We start from the raw sequence: 16,268 nt of genomic DNA on the forward strand, positions 1-16,268 counted from the left end.
AAACCTCCAGGTGCTGTCCCTCAGCTCTTGCTGCTTCCCCTGAGAGGTGTTGCCTCTGGCCTCTCCTCATTCTGTGATGTGCCAGTTGCTGCGTGCCGTAGGGGAGGCTGAGCCCCCTCGCTCCAGACATAAGCAGCTATCCTGCCTTCCTCATCCTGCTGCTGTCCTAGTGAGCTCAAAACTGAACCGTGCTCCTGGCCTTGCCTTCAGAGCTGCCTCCCCAAGTCGTTTTCCCAGCATGACCAGCCCATGATGTCTATGTGATAGGTGAGAAGAGGACCCAGGAAGGAGGAAGAGAGCAGCTCTGTGCCTGCTGGTAGAGCGAGGAGGACTGGGAAGGCACAGTGAGAAAGGGAGAAGAGAAGATGAAGGGTCAAGAACATAACAGACAAGAAAGGTTTGAAATGTGATAGGAAAATGAGATTTTAGTCTAGAGAGTTTTCACTTGTACGTATTTCTGCTGTGCTGCCCTCACGTAACGCCCTAAGAATACTCAGTTGCCAAATTATATTGGAGACTAATGTTCTGAAGCTTCTCCTCTTCTGTGTTTCTAGCTGTTTCAGGTGATGGGTCTTACAGGACTTTAATATTAAACTTTGCCTCATATGATTGGCTGTGCTGTGAGGGTCAAGCTTTTGGGTTTTTAAAGATACTTTTTTCTTGTAGTTACACCATGAGTAGGAGGAAACGGGTAAAATATCTGAGAAAACTGGACTCTTGATAAATAAGCGGCAGTAATTCTGCCTTTTTTTGCATGGAAGGAGCAGTTAGTTAATAGCAGATAATTTTATTGTTGCGTTGTTGTTGTTGTTGACTCTTTAGAGCAGATTAGTTAGGAAATACGTTTTAAACATACCAGAGGAAGCCAAAGGAAGTGATTCTTGTTTGCTCTGAGGTGATATCCCTCGTCAAAACACTGCTTATTAATTCCAGTGAGGGAGAGAGAATGAGGAGGTTAAAAAGGGGCTAGATCTTACAATTGGGATATTAGGGGGAACTAGAGGTGTGCTTTGCAGTTTTGCTGCAGGGGCTCCCCAAACAGAGGGGCAAAAACCACAGCTGGTGCTCATTATTTCTGAGGCCAGACCTGCTGTCAGCCCTTTCCTCAGGAGTCTACTCGCCTTAGTCTTCCCTGGAGCAATCCAGCTTCAGGCCGATTTTGTCCTTTGAGCTGGAGGGGCAGGAAGGGAGCTAGTAATTTAAGGAGAAATAGGACGTGGTGGTAGTTGCAGATTTATCCGTTGATGCTGAAAAACAATGGGCATCTTCCTAGGCAGTGGTGTTGAGCTCTAGTGAAGCTAAGCCCAGTTCTGCAGCTGCTTGAGCCAAAGGTACAATACTTTGGGAAAGAGGTTCTGATCTCAGATGAAGCAGGGTAGCTTGGAGTAATTTGATTCCTTGCCATAGAGTTGGAGTTCCTTGGTGTAAATGAGAGCAAGACTTAGCTTTTATGCACGAGTAACATCTCGCGCTGTTATAGATGCATTCGTATAAAGCATTAGTGTAGTTGTTTGGTTTCTTGCAGCTGTCTGTGTCCGTGCATCCATCTAGGTTTATAACATGGGTGCTGAAGTTTAACAATAAAAAAAATTTGATTTCCTTTTTTGATTGCCTGAAACAGTTCTATATATATGCAAATAAGCTGATTTTTGCTATAAACTAAAAGTCTGCCTACCTTAAAGAATGAGGGATTTCTTGAAATAAACACTAGTACTTCATTAGGCAATCAGAACTTCACTGTGCTATGCAGGCATCACAAAATGATGAAATGTGGCGCTAGTGGCTATGCTCTTGTTTGTTTGTTTGCAGTATGTATAATCATTATGGAGGCATCTTCAAGGACTGAGGTGTAAGAAACATCGTGATTGTATTTTCTGTTGCTTGTTCAAGAGTGCATAGGCATATATGGGATTAAACACTGATCTGTTTTTTTGTGGAAGGTGACAAAATGCAAAATGGTCTTGTACGGTTTTACTGGATGGTAAATTTCTACTTTAAATAATCCCCACTTTAGAGAGAGCTTTACATCAGACCAACGGAAATTTTAATCCTCATGGGATCGGTTTGTAATTGAGAGCGCAAGCAATACCTAGGATAACTACGATCTGAACTTACTTGCAGCTGTCAAGAACTACTTTATCGCTTATTTTTAAAATCCTTTTGTATTTGCACCGAAAGATGAACTATACTGGCATGTTTATAACATGCAAATATTAAATTATCTTTTCCATGCATAATTTTGGTAGTTAAGATCAGATTTTGTTTCTCCTGGGTTCTGTTCAGTAGTTTAAAAGTTCTCTCTTCTGTAGTTGGATGTTTATGTGAAGTGCCACAAGGAGTTATACAGCTCTTTAGAAGAAACAAATGCTCTGCTCAAAGAAAGCCCAATACTTCTAGCCTGTTAATCTGTTGCAGGTTTTATTGAACCATCCTTTAGATTCTTTTTCCTGTAGTTCCTTTTCAAATATTTTGTCCATCTTTCTTGTACATCGTAATAATAAAAAAAGTATAACTATTAGCCAGAATGGTCTAAGGATGCAGAATGGCCTTATTTCTTTTTGTTTTGCAAAGAGGCAGCAGCACCGTCATGGCTTGCCTAGTTGGTGTTGAGGCTTGCATGGGGGGATGAGAACAGCCCCTTTTCAATGGGGGAGCTACAGAGCCATTGGGCTGTGACTGAATTGCCCGACGTGAGGGCCCATGTGCCGTGCCGTGCTGGGCTGTGCTGGGGGGGGGACGACTGCAGCTCTGTTAGTTCCCTGGGACCTAGTAAGTCTGCACTGGCTCTGTGGAGAACAAAACACACCTAGGAAGAAACCATGGTGACCATTACTTTGATTTAGGTTTTCTCTAATAGTGTGGAACAGGAAAAGGAAGCTGTCTGGGAGAGCTGGAATTGCCTCAGGAATTATGACTTTCAGATTGCCAGACAAATCTGATGTAAACACTGTACTAAAGAATAGCAGGAGCCTTTTGCATCTTGATAGAAACGGCAGAAGGTGACTCTTTTATAAGAAAATTATCTGTCTTAAAATATGTATGGTAGCAGGAACTCCTAAGTAGGCCAAAAGTTGGAAGGAGCTTGAAAAAGCACGCGGAATGTCAGGTTGGCCATCTGCGTAGTCAGTAATGTGTAAGATGTGTGAAATATGGTGTGGTAATGGTCTTAAACCTTTAGACGGGCAGAGTTAGGCCATGTAATCCAGACAGCATATGCTGAAAAGTAGCGTAATTAAAGGTTATGGCCTCCCTGAGAGGGAGAAGGAGACATCCTGCTTACAGTGTTTACACTGAATCATATCACGAGCCAGCCAGAAAGCTGTGAAGAAGGGTAAATGGCAGAGAAGAGATGGACATTTGACCCTAGACCAAAGGGGAGAGAAGAGGAAGTTTTAAAAAGCTCCTCAGAGCAGATTAGTACTAGGTTGCCAGCTCTCAAGTGGATTTTAAGCCGTGCAGAGAGGGTACCCTGTAGAAGAGGGGTGCTGTTGTCTAGCCCTGTGGCTTTCGTGGCCAAGATAGGCACTTAGGAGTCCTTAAAGATAGCTAGGATGAGACTGACGTCAGAATTATTCAAATTTGCTTCTGTGTCTTTGATTTTAACATTTTGTAAACACTTTGTTTTATAATCAAGAAATTACAATCAAGATGAGTTTTCTTTCCTCTTCTAACCTTACTTAGTCTAAGTGAAGATTGGAGGTAGCAAAGATGATTTTATTACTTTATTTTTTGTATAACCAAGTGCCCAAATAAGATGAGAACTTTCTCATATCAGTTATTCATGAATTTTCTTCTAGAAAGAGAGATTTTCTTCTGGCCGTGGAGAAACAGCCTGTGATCTTGGGTACCTCCACGCTGCCGCAACATACGGAAATGTCTGATGGTGATCACCCAGAGGTCTCGGAGCGTTTTCAAACGCTTTTGAATTCAGTTTCCCAATGTTTATGTTGGGCAGAGGGGCTCAGAGGTGGGAGGGTTTACACGTGCAGGAGTGGTGGGGAAGAGATCTATTGACTTGCAGGGGATCGCATTTAAAATCGCTACTAGAGAGAGGCGTAAAATGTGAGGTGCGATTATGCGGTTAATAGCGCTTGGTGTACAGTTCCTACTGACTTACTCTGCATGTGTAATTGAGAGTGGCGTTAGGATTCCTTGAACCCTCTGTTTACTTTTTTTTCTTCCTTTGTATCCCCTTTTATCCCCGGTTTATTACAGATTTGTGACTTTCCTATTTCTCTTAATGCAATGCAAGCCTTTACTTATGTTAAAATGTTTGTGGCACAGGAAAAATGGTCAAGTATTAGTTTGACACGGATGCTGCCGCATAATAAGCAGTGTACTTTAAAATACGAGTGATGACAATGGTGTTAAATCTACTAAGAGTAGAGGTTTTTCACTAAAAGTATTGCAATTGTCACAAGTTATATTGAAACAAAAGGTGTGGGTGCTGTCATGTGACGTAAAGCAAGCAGCTCTGGACAGCTGAATGCTGGATAAGGATGCATTGATTGGGAGAACAGAGTTGGTTGGTGCAAGATAACAGCACGGGGACTGGGTGAATGTGTGTTGCGTGGTAAGAGGAAATGGATAAAATTAACTGTTATCTGCATAGGCCAGATTATGCCAAGGTCAGTAACATCAGCACGAGTACAGCTGCTTCGGAAGCAGGGAGGCGGGCGCGTGCTGATGCAGCAATACTTGCACGGGAGAATGTGTTTGTCAGACTTTTTCAGTATCCATTCCTCCACCTTCCCGTTTTGTAAACAGCTTTTCCAGATACCAGTTGAAGGGGGAAATGAATGCACTTCTTTCTTCCTCCTTTACGCAAGGCTGTCTCCTAGGACAGAGAGCAGTGACTAAGTTGTGGTCGTTTTTAGTTCTGTCACAGCCAAAGTAAGCATGGAGAAGGTGTAAATGGTTATGTGTAGCTCATGTTTTAGACAAAGGAAGTTTTTTTCTGTATCCATGAAATACTTTCCCCCCACCCCCCCCACCCCCAGCAGAGTCCAGGTCTCGAGATCTAGAGAAATTGATAGCAATATGTGTGTGTGTGTGTGTAGTGTATGTAGTGATTTAAAAGATATTTTTTCTTTAAACTGCTCCCTAAGTTGTTGTTAGGTTGTCACTTGCATTCTAGGCTGCACAATGTGTGTTCGTTTCCTGAATGTTTGGATTACAAGGCATTTGAATATGATGTCAAAACTCCTTTGCTTGTCCCTTTTCTTGGTTGACACTTCATGATCCATCTGATTTGCAAATCTAATATGAAAAAATTACGCACCTGCAATAATCTTAACTACATATACTTAATTTCCTTTCTTTAGCAGTTTAGTGATTCCTTATTAAATGAATTATTTATCATTCCTAAGGCAACAAATATAAGATAATGCAAAGTAAGTAACTATAACAACGTGACTGTAGCTTTCCTTTTCATGATAAAAGTATTATTCGTCCATACAATGGAGGAGAGTATGGTAATCTTAAAAAAAAAAAAAAAATTGTCATGCATATTCGTTTCTTCTCAGTAAACTCTTCCAGCTTTCTCTTGTGTTGTGGGATGCTTTGGCCCAAAAAAACCAATAGTAAATGGTTAGAGCAGCAGACTGAAAGTTAAAACAAGAAATTAATCCTATTATTAACCTTTTAACGAGCGCACCTCATTTCTTTTATTAGCATCCCACTCTAAAATGTGGATGATACTTTCATTCTTTAGGCCATAATGAGGCATAATTAACAGTGAAACTGTGAGTTATGGTTATACTTATGGGTGCTGTAGAATTTCATTTGCTGTGTTAAGTGCCTTTGAGTGAATCTGAAAAGTGCTATAGAAACTCATGGCATGTTGAGTTAGGCGTGTTAAGGAGGCACTGAGGAGTGGTTTCTCTTGCTTTTTTTGGAGGAAGAAGAAAGATCCTGGAGTACTTTGTACAGGTGGAGCTTAGATAAAAGAAATATTTGTGTGTTTAAAAAGAAAGCGAGATCATGAAAGAGCCACCCTTGTGTTGCTTGTCAGTTTTGTTTGTGATTTGATTTGGTTTAATTTAATTCATTCCACTATCTTCCTGATTCACATATATATTATTCATTCCTAAAAAACTTGTCGGCGCTTCTGTAGGTCTTATTTTAAAGGCAAGGGGTGTTTTTTCTTCTATCCCCAGACCTTTTGTCAATCATAGGGCAAATCATCAGGCAGGAGAAGAGGTGTTTATAGAAATGCATGAAGACAGGCTGAGTGCAGCCCAGTGTGGTGGTGTCCTTCCTCCCCCCCCCCCCCCCCCCCCCCCCCCCCCCCGGTATTGGCTTTTTGGCTTTTTGCTGCAGATGTGTTCAGCACGTATCTCGACTGCCGCTGTGGGTGAGCTTAAAAACAACAGCTTTGATTTCTTGGTAGGCAGAACCTTAGGCGGAACGTGGGGACTCTGGCTTTGTTGCAGTTTTTTATTTGTAGCTCTTCAACAGAGTTAGGTTTTCTGGAAGCATTTATACAAAAATGAGTAGATTTGGGACAAGCCTTTTACAGCAGCCAAAGAAATATTATTCAAATGTCACTGTAACTGAGCATTTTCTGTCTCAGGCTCTGCTTTTGCTTCCCAAAATTGGTGCTGTTTATTTTTCTGATTACTTCACTTGACTTCTCAGATCCTCCTTATTAGAAACTTCCATGCTTACAAAAAACAGATTTTGACCCATTTAATCTGCTTTTGGAGGAACTTGCTTCTGATATTACACTTGGAAACTGTATAAGCATGTGTAGATTCTTTGCTTTGCTGTGTGCATTTTTCTTTACAGATGAGTAAATCCCACAGCAACTTTTTTGCATGCTACTAGTTCCACTTGCAGGTTACTTCACTAATAAAAGTAAAGAGGATGTGGACAAAAAATTGATGGACTAGGAAGCCGCCTTTGTTGTGGGGAACTTGTAGTTCTACCACTAGATTTTATTGCGGGAGTCTACTTGGGGGTGGTATCCCAGTATAGGCTAAGATGGTGTGTTTGAGTTGATAATGTTCATTGCACGTTATTTCTTAATGAATTCATTCTGCATAGGCAGTTTGAAGGAAATATGTAGGTATTTGTGCAGCTCAGGAGTATAGGAACGTGTTCAGCTTTTATTAAAGAGTGCAAGCACTTGGTTAGGTTTAATTCAAGTACCACTGGGTTACTTCTGCTGCATGTTCAGCAGCTCTTGCTTTGTTTCCTTCTCATGAAATGCTTGTTCAAAAACCCCATAAAATGAATCTGATACTGTTTTTAGTCTGGTCCTGCCCACGGTGTCAGAGGCTGTGATCTTAACTTCCCTCTCATTTGGCCAGGTTCTGCATGTAGCATGTTTTCTTAACGTTGTGTAGTAGTGTGGCAGGTCGCTACTTGATGGGTGCTGCCAAAAGGTGTGGGACCACTGTACTGCAGCGAAGAGCTGGAAGGGCGTTGAAGAGGTATGACCGTTTGGAGTATTCGTAAAGGTTTCTACTCCCAACCCCATATTAGCGTCGTAATTTCAGTCTTTAAAAAATCAAGCACTTTAGTCTGTTTAATAACAGTATGAAAGTATTGTTATGCTGGTATATTCTTCCAGGGTTTATTTTTAAAATCTTTCAGTTGCGTGGGAAAGTAGATCTGCTGGCAGTATGCATTATTCCTGCATGGCTTGTTACAACTTTCAATATATGTAACTTTTAGATATTGTCTGTTTCTTTGAAATAGTGAAACAACAACTAAGATATGAGCAAATTCAGGAAGATAAGTTTAGAAAGTTAAGTTTTTTTTTTGTTGTTTTTTTTTTAACCTATATGTAATGGTTCACCATTCATTAATCACCACCGCTTTCTCAGCATTCTTATTAGCAGGAACAAAGTATTAGCACAGAGGAGCTGCTTCTTTATGTACATTAGTACATTAGTATTCCTGCTTATTAAAATTTTTTTGTATTCTTTTTAATTGTTAGCAAAGGATAAAATCTCTCGTGGAAACCCTATTTAATGTTAGATTTGAAAGCGTTTGCGTTTTTTTCTAGGAGTGTGTCTGAACTCACACCGCTACGCTGGAGCGGGCTTACTGAGACCACAAAAGGTTTCTTGCCCCAGCGTGAAACTGGGTAAATTAGCTCAAACTGAATCCCACACTGCTGCTGGACTATCTCCTGTATTTGGAACAGTTGATATTACTCTGCTGCTGTGTCAATAAAGATGAAAATTACTTTGAAAACTTTATTGGTAAAATAACAGATGGGAATTTCATGATTAATGCATTAGTGGTATAAGAACTTCCTTTGTAAAGAACATACTTGGTATATTTATTTTAGTGTGATGTTGAATTTCATAATACTAGTCTTGCGAATCTAGCTGGAATGAGGCAATCGTATTTTATGAAGACTAGAAGTCTTGATCATCCTGTTCTCTAAACTTGGTGCACATTAGGTAAAGGCTCTCTTATTTTTGCCTAATTATTGGAAGTGCTGAGTTTGTCTTACAGGTGGTATGATGAGGGATGTGGAAACTTCCAAGTCCTAATTTTAGGGTTTTTTTTTTGCCTTAAGAAAGGTTCCCCTGCACACACTCTTGTTATGTGGAAATTCCAGACAAGTGGGGAAAAACCGACTGTACAGTGTAAAAGAGGAAATGAAATGTATGCAAACTTGTTGGTTGCACAAATAAATGAATGAAGAGTTTAAAACGTTTTTGTCTTAAAACAACTGTAGGCATTCTTTGCACACAAAGATTTGAAGGTGAATGAAGTGCTAATTACATGTGTGCTTTTTCATCTTTATCTGTACACATCCCAAAGTCCCTTGGTTCCCCAACATAAGCGGACGCAATTCTTGCAAATATTTCTCACTCAAAATAAGATAGTATTGTTGCGTATATATGGAGACAGAAAAAACAATGGTGACTTCACTGGATGTTTCTTTGTAAGCTTTACGTGAATCGCTTGCTAAGGGTTGCAAACAAGATGCCTTAGTCCTTTAGTGTGAAGCAGGTAGCCATTGTGCAAATGTAGCCAGCACAGTAACGTGAAGTTTCTTGCACTTTCCTTTGACGCATTCAGCCCTGATTTCGTGTGAGGGAGGATATCAGACCGCTTGGACTTTGCTAACATGATACAGTTAACTGATTTTCTATGCTGATAATTTTTTTTTAAGCAAAGAGAAATCAAAACCTGTTCTTCTATATGTGAGCCTCTCTCTCTGTCACAAACAGCGGAGGTCTTGAATGTTTTTTTTAGATATGGAGCTGAGCAAACAAAGAGCCTAGAGGAGCGCAGGCATGTGAAATAGTTGGAGGTTTATAGCTAGCCTATGCAATGCACAAAGAAAGGAGTTAGGAGTGACAAAATTGAAACTGAGGAAGAGGAGTGCATGGCAGATAAGCGCATCAAAGATTTAGTGAAGCCTGGTGGTTTTCTCTTTTCTTCCTCACTCCCGAGCTAGTTGCAAGTCTTCCTTGGCTGTGAGATTCTGATTGTCATTTAACCCTTTAGATAAAGAAATATTGAATATTTTATGAGAGACCGTTTACCGATGATGTTTGCCCTCAATCGCAGTACGCAGGTAGGGATTCTGAGGTTATCAGAGTCTGGTTCCGATCTTTGCATGTGATGAAAACGCTATTAAGTCATTGCATGTGCAGCTAGATTCTCACTTGATTCAATTTCAGATTGGAAAACACTAGCTATATTAGTTTGTTTATATAGTTTTGCTATGCAAAGCATTTTCTACAAATAGCAAATACCAGTCCTTTTGATTCCTAACAAAGGACCCATGAGTCATGGAGTCAAGTTTCTTGCACTCAAAGCAAGAAGGCAGTAGAAGTCCAGAAAAGTGCAAGAAAAATCTCCTCAGTCCCCACTGCACTATGAGCTATGAAGAGTTTTCTGAAACTGTGGAAAGCTTTAACACCTGTAATAGGAGACCATATACATGAAAGGCCATAAGTGTAACGTGTGGGGGAAGCTAGGGAAAGGTGGGGAGCATCACCAGCGCTTTGTTCTTGCAACAGCGGGAAGTCTCTCGAGCAAAATACTCCCGTTGCTTCTTAGGAAGCAAAGGTAGGTAAACCTGCCTGTACTCACCCTCCCTCTTCACCCTGACAAGGGGAGGAGAAATCCTTGCCGAACTGAAAATAGGTGATTGATTTAACCCCGGGTATATGAGCAGGATACAGTAAATAGTCATTTTCTACTGTCCCATTATTTGCAAATGTTTGCCATAGGAGAAGCGCACGTCTGGTTTATACAGAAAACTGATGCAAAAATAATTTCTAAAAATTGGCTAGTTTGAATAAAACAGTTTGAAAGGATGAGGAAAGTGTGGGTGATAATGCAGCCTATAAAGTTTTTGGGGATCGGTTGGGTTATTAATCAGAATAACAGGAAGATTTTTTTTTCCCCCTTTAAGTGCAGTGACTGTGTATATGCTAGTTGTTGGCTAACTTTTGCTCCTATGGGGGAGGAGGCTGGTGATAGCTTTTCTGTGGGAGGGAGGAGGTCCCAATACTATGTGTACTTTGCTCAGTACTTTGCCACAGTTTTTCTGTAAAGAGGAATAAAGACTTTCTTGTGCTTCAGACATTGAACGGATTGCAAATTGGTGTTGGGGAGAGCAGGCGCGTAAGTAGGGACTTGAAAATGATGCAGGGTTCAGACCCTCCGGGGCTTCGTCATGCTTTGTTTCGAGAGTTCAAAACCAGGGAATTGCTGGGCGTGCTGAAACGAATTTTCTCTCTCCTGCCTGCTTCTCTCCCAGGATATCTGCTTCCTCCCCCTTGCCCGCCAGCCATCTGCACGCACCCAGCAGGTAGGAAGAGATGTTTTCCTTAGCAAGGCCTTAGTCAGTCCTCGTTGGAATAACGACATAAATACATAAATCCTGTGACCCACGTCCAGGCTAAGTTGGATCACTTCTGCTAGAAGGTTTTTTTTTTTTTTTTTTTTGGGGGGGGGGGGGGGGGGGGAAGAATGATAGTCCTAACAGAATTAGAGCTCAGTTTAACCTGATTTATGTCTTCGATATGTCTTTCTTGTGAAACATGCAATGCTTGTAGGGCTTGCTTTTCATTTGTAGTTGTATTTCCCTGTCCTTTCGGGGTTCTTTTTGAGTCGGAGGAAGCTGAAGCAAATGCTGATGTTGCATAAATATCAACAGTTTAGTGCTTTGATCTTATGAACGAAATAATGCATTTCTTGCTTTTCTTTTTAGGATGTGTTTTACGAAAATGTTGCTTGTCTTAATGCAGAAAAACGAACAAAACTAATCAAGCTTTATTTAAACCTACCTTAATTTGTTTCTTGAGGAAAAAAACCAGCTTTGCTGTATTGCTTTGTGCAGACTAATAAATCCTTTTGACTTGCAAATCTCTTGCCAATGTGAATTGAGTCTTATATTATACAAATCTCCCTTTCAGTTATCCTTTTCTTATACCTTGATTTTGAATCTTTCCTTTCGATCATGGCTTGCATGACGTTTTCTTTCTTTTCCTTTCTTTTTGCTGTTTGCAAAGACTCTTGGGAGGATTTGACAGATGTGGTGGAGCAAATGCGTGATGATACTGAAGGTGCGTGCCACACCAACATCTTTCAGCTATTATTTCCGCTAATGATTGGCTTTTGACTTACTATTTTGAGCATGAGTGCAAGATACAGTTTTCCTTTCCAGTGCTAATAGCTGTGGCTTTGCAAACGTGCTTGTCTGGTTGAACCGGGTTTACAGCCAGAACATGCTGTACGAGTTGCACTCCCATGTGGATATTTGGCTTCTACTGTTAGCATGTTAAAGAAAATGTCTTTGATTACTCAAGTGTATGTATTACTTGTGCAATTTCATTCGTTTCCTTTTGAAATGAATAGTGTGAAGGCTTTGTGTTTCTAAGTTTTATCCAACCTGTCATGGGTTCCATCTAATCAACCTTGATTTTGAAATCTTACTGTTATTGCTTGCTTTTTGAAATGTGTGCGTACTCACAAACAATATTGCTTAAAAAATTGTATTATGAATTTTGAGCAGATTGACTTAAAGATAGTAAAAAGGAATAAATAGGAGGCTAATTTTCTTGCATTAAACACGTTCTGAGAATATTATTTTCCTGAGCCTAACTTAAACACAACTTAGAATGTTCAAAGTTATATATAAGCTAAGTTTGAAATAACAAATTAAAAAAAACCCTCAAAGCTTCAGATTTTCTGAAGTATTTCTATTTATTGAGATGAGACTTTGCAAAAGTGGCTTTAAAACTTGTATTGCAAATTTTGTGAAGTACTAAATGAAAAATATTTTATAATGCTTCTTACTTGATTCTTCAAAAGGATGTAAGCAAATCTATGAATCTTAGATTCAGCTTGCATTCCAGTAATTTTATAATTTGATGACTCAATACAACTGTTCATGCTTGCGGTTAGTATGTTTTGCGGCACAAAAGGTTTATATACCTTTTGGAGGCAAGAGGGGGATGAGAAGGATAATATTTAGGAGCCTTTATTTATACAGAGCAAATTCTTTCAAAATGGTGATGTCAATATAGAAGCTAAAGCTAGGGCTGTCAAGGTCCAGGAGACTTAGGAGCACAAGTCCTGTTATTTCCGTATTGGTAACCCTGAAGGAATAAGGTCAACTGATGCATCTCAGCTCTTTTGGCCACTTGTGCACTGAGTATGTTGGAAGGTGATGTCGCCTGCAGATACCATACTCGCTTACCAGTGTTTTGTTTGCTTTTGGTCTAATTCTCACTGGTAGAATGTTAATCAAATCCTACATTTTTTTCTTTATAGCAGAGATGAGCAAGTTCAATGTAAAACTTTGTAAAACAAAACAGTGAAAATAAGCGAAGCACATTTACTTTGTGGACTCAGGGTTATAAATAGAAAATAAAGTATGAGCAACAGTGTGAGTGGAAAAAACTGACTTAAAGTATGTAGTTGTGATTATTACCGGACTAATAACTGATGGTAACGGAGGCCAAGTAATACAGCTAGAGTAGGGCTGGCTTAAAGCCTTCCCATGTGAAGAGGTTTAAGCATGTTTCCTGCTGGAGAAAAAAGCAAAGTCAGCCATGATGCTGCAAAATGTCTTTGTGTTTATATTTGCAAATTCAGGTAGTACAAATCTTTTCAAGTGGGTCTGTTGTGCACAAAAATCAGTTTTGCTGCTTAAACTATGTTGTTTTTCTTTTCATCACTACTTACCTTTGAGAGAGTTTGTGTGTGATATGCAAAATACATGTTGCCTCTTTCTTGAAATGGTAGTCAGGGGCTTGCATTATTGGAAAGAAGATAAAGCATTTGAATGCAAGGGAATGTCAGAAAAGCATTTGAATGCAAGGGAAGGTCAGGAAAGCTTCAACTGATGTATGGGGAGTTAAAATATGTAAGGATGTTAAACTCCTGTTTGTTTCTTTGCGCAGCATTAAAATAGCCTTAGTTTGCTTTAGCTCATTGGCCTATCATGAATGAAGGGCTCTGGATCACATGCAAGAAGCAGATAGTTCTGGTGATAGCTGGGGGAGAGAGAAATGTCTGCCATCTGTTGCATGCCATTCAGCTGGAAACAGCTGCCCGCAGAGCACATGCCACATCTTAGTTACCTTGGCTCGTAAGCTAGTGTGTTAGCAGAGACCCACTTACATCAGTTTGAACTCGGTTACCAGACTGCACAGGGGCAGATGTTGTGCTGTTGTCTGTACCCCTCTGCAGCATTTATGACAAGGATGGTAATTCTTGATGCTCTCTGGGACTTGTGGCAAGATAAAATTGCCCCCTTTCTCACTCATGTGAGATCCTCCTTGGCTGTAGTTCAGCTCGCTGATGATTCTGCTGCAGACGCTGTGCTGGTGTGAATTCTAGGGAGGCAGGCTCAGGACCTTCGGCCGGCAGGAGGCAGAATAAACAAGTTATTCTGAGAGGAGACTGCACGTGGTGCTGCTGCTTTTGGACCCTTGTTCGATGATTTGCAGAGAGTCAGCTTCAGCTTTTTCAAAGGAGTTTTCTCACCTTCTGCGTTGTGTGATGTGGCAGAACAGAGGCTAAGGAGAAGACAGTTAAAATAATGAAAGCTCTCGGTTTCTCTAGGGATTTGGTTTCCACATGTCTTTGGCATTATACATGCGTTCACAGTCTGAGCAGCTAGAGCTAGCATGTTTTTTTGGTAAGTGAATTTGCCTGACTGAAACTTAGTGTACTATAGATATCTGGCTGGTTTGTTTTGAAAACAAATGATTCACTATTACATACTTCTGTTGATCTGAGTATAGTATAAACTGTTTGCAAGATATTATTTTTCTGCCGTACACAGAAGTGGCCTTCCTAAATTTTAAATCACTTGAAGTTTGGATTCTTGATTTAAGATGGATTTAGTATAGGTAGAACTTCATTGAAGTACTAATTAATTGGCATGACTGCGAGCAGATTTGCTCACGTTGACAGTGTGTCATGAATCTCAGCATTTGATTTCTAGTTTTATTTCCATTTTTTCTTAATTTTTTAAAGTGAATTTAATATGAGGAGGGGAAAAAAGTTATCATTGCTAGGTGAGAAGTACTTACAGTACAGTCACAGCTTGATCCTTTGAGATCCAGTAGTGCATTGACTTTTTCCCTTGACTTGCAGGTTCCTAGGTATGTATATTACATTTAAAACGAAGTTGCACGTTCTTGAGATTCTCAGATATTTTGGAACTGTTTTCTCCTTTATGGAAGTTTCTCAGGAATGCTTTGGCCTTGCTGCTGTTAGTGTCTGAATGATTAGGGCATGGTTTTAAATGTTCAGAAACTTGGAAGCTCATTGTTTTACAGAAACAGTAAGATTAGCTGATTCTTTTATAATTGTCATTGTAGTGGGAGGCAAGTTCAGTTTGCTCATTATGATTAGTATCCAATGTTAAAATGTAAGTGCTGCTGACTAGAAAAAGGTCTGTTCTGTAGAAGCTTCATTTTTTAGATAATAAAATCACCTTGATATATGTCTAAGGTAACTTAAATTGGAATATCCCAATGAAATTGAAAGGCAAAATTTAAGGGTCGAGATTTCACTCTTAAGGTTTACTACGTGGCATGTGTAGTAAAACACAGAGCTTTTTACAGTTAGAAGGCTACAGAAAGAATTGGCTGAAACAGTATTTGAATTTCAAATCAGGGTCAGACTGTCAAAGCAGAAAACGACTGGGTTGACTTAAAGCAAGCTGAATAGTCTTACTGTGTGAAAGTCATCTTTCCTTGCCTGGCCTGCTTTTTTAGGCTAAATGTTGAAGATGTATATGTTGTAGCACATATAGCAAGGGTATACACTATTTAGGATTTTATTTTTGGAATAAATCTTTGGGATTTTATCCAGTTTCATGCTGTATGACAGTTATTTGTTTGCAAAACAAGAGTCTTGGATGAATTGCATATGCAGAGTGAGTCTTGGATGAATTGCATATGCAGAGTACTTTCATTCACAACACGCTAATGAAGCAGAAGCCTTTAATTAGGTAACTTAAAATATTTTTCAGTGATTTGATATTTTAGTTCTTTAGGCCGTGACTGCACATATTAGTCTTAAATAAAAGCATAGTTCTGCTTTATCTTTTTTTTTTTTTTTTTTTCCCGAGTGTGCTTTCATCAGCTCAGATTTGTTCATTAGCTCTTATCCTTTAGAAGTGTTGAAAGAATCTCTGGCTATCTTGAGCATACTTCATATGCATATCTGTTACTCCTAGTAGTTTCTTTTAATTAGTATAATATTGACCCCGGTTGACACGTGACTGTTGCACATCTCTCAGATTCATGGAAAGCTATACTTCTTGCCTCAAAAAGCATATCGTGTCCTTGACGTCAGTGTGGGTCTGTGTAGGGCAGCAGCCATCACTGTTCTAAGAAAAGCATATGGTTTCTTGTGGTTATCTAATGGAGTGGGACCCTAATTCTGAGCAGTGTCCTTGGACTCTATCATAATTCAAACTAGCTAATAACTATAGCCTAAGCAACATTTCCCACGTAGTGATCTTGTACGGTTTCTTTAATTTTTCTTTAGCAATTGATTTGTCTTGTAAACAGAATCACTTTGGATGACTGTCTTGCTACTCCTCACTGATATGATCAATGAGCTCTTTAGAGAGCAGGACTATGAGAGCTCTGCACTTTGGTAGTGCTTTGTTACTTATGAGAGTGCTGCCGAAGGACCCTGGCCAGTAGAGGAAAAAAGTCTTTGCATCATTCTAGCCAAGCAGAGCACAGCTTTGGGACTACAGCTGTGTCTGTGGTAGGAGCACTTTCTCACTAATACTGTCTTGATGTTCCTGTACC

General features: G+C 39.9%; 1 protein-coding gene across 23 annotated transcripts in view; it reads left to right on the top strand.

Annotated features, from left to right (window-relative positions):
• The window catches only part of RUFY3 (RUN and FYVE domain containing 3), a 59,045-nt gene that overhangs the window by 12,136 nt on the left and 30,641 nt on the right, over positions 1 to 16,268 (top strand). For 2 of the 23 annotated variants that reach the window (XM_068941279.1, XM_068941276.1), the window contains exons 1-2: positions 10,829 to 10,886; positions 11,496 to 11,549. The exons of 12 other annotated variants lie outside the window; for them this stretch is intronic. In XM_068941279.1, coding sequence (XP_068797380.1) covers positions 11,531 to 11,549 — 19 coding nt within the window. In that variant the 5' untranslated portion in view covers positions 10,829 to 10,886; positions 11,496 to 11,530. 9 more of the 23 variants (XM_068941272.1, XM_009687268.2, XM_068941281.1 and 6 more) reach the window with 8 other exon arrangements.

This window comes from Struthio camelus, chromosome 4, assembly GCF_040807025.1.
Source record: "Struthio camelus isolate bStrCam1 chromosome 4, bStrCam1.hap1, whole genome shotgun sequence".
Classification (NCBI taxonomy): domain Eukaryota; kingdom Metazoa; phylum Chordata; class Aves; order Struthioniformes; family Struthionidae; genus Struthio; species Struthio camelus.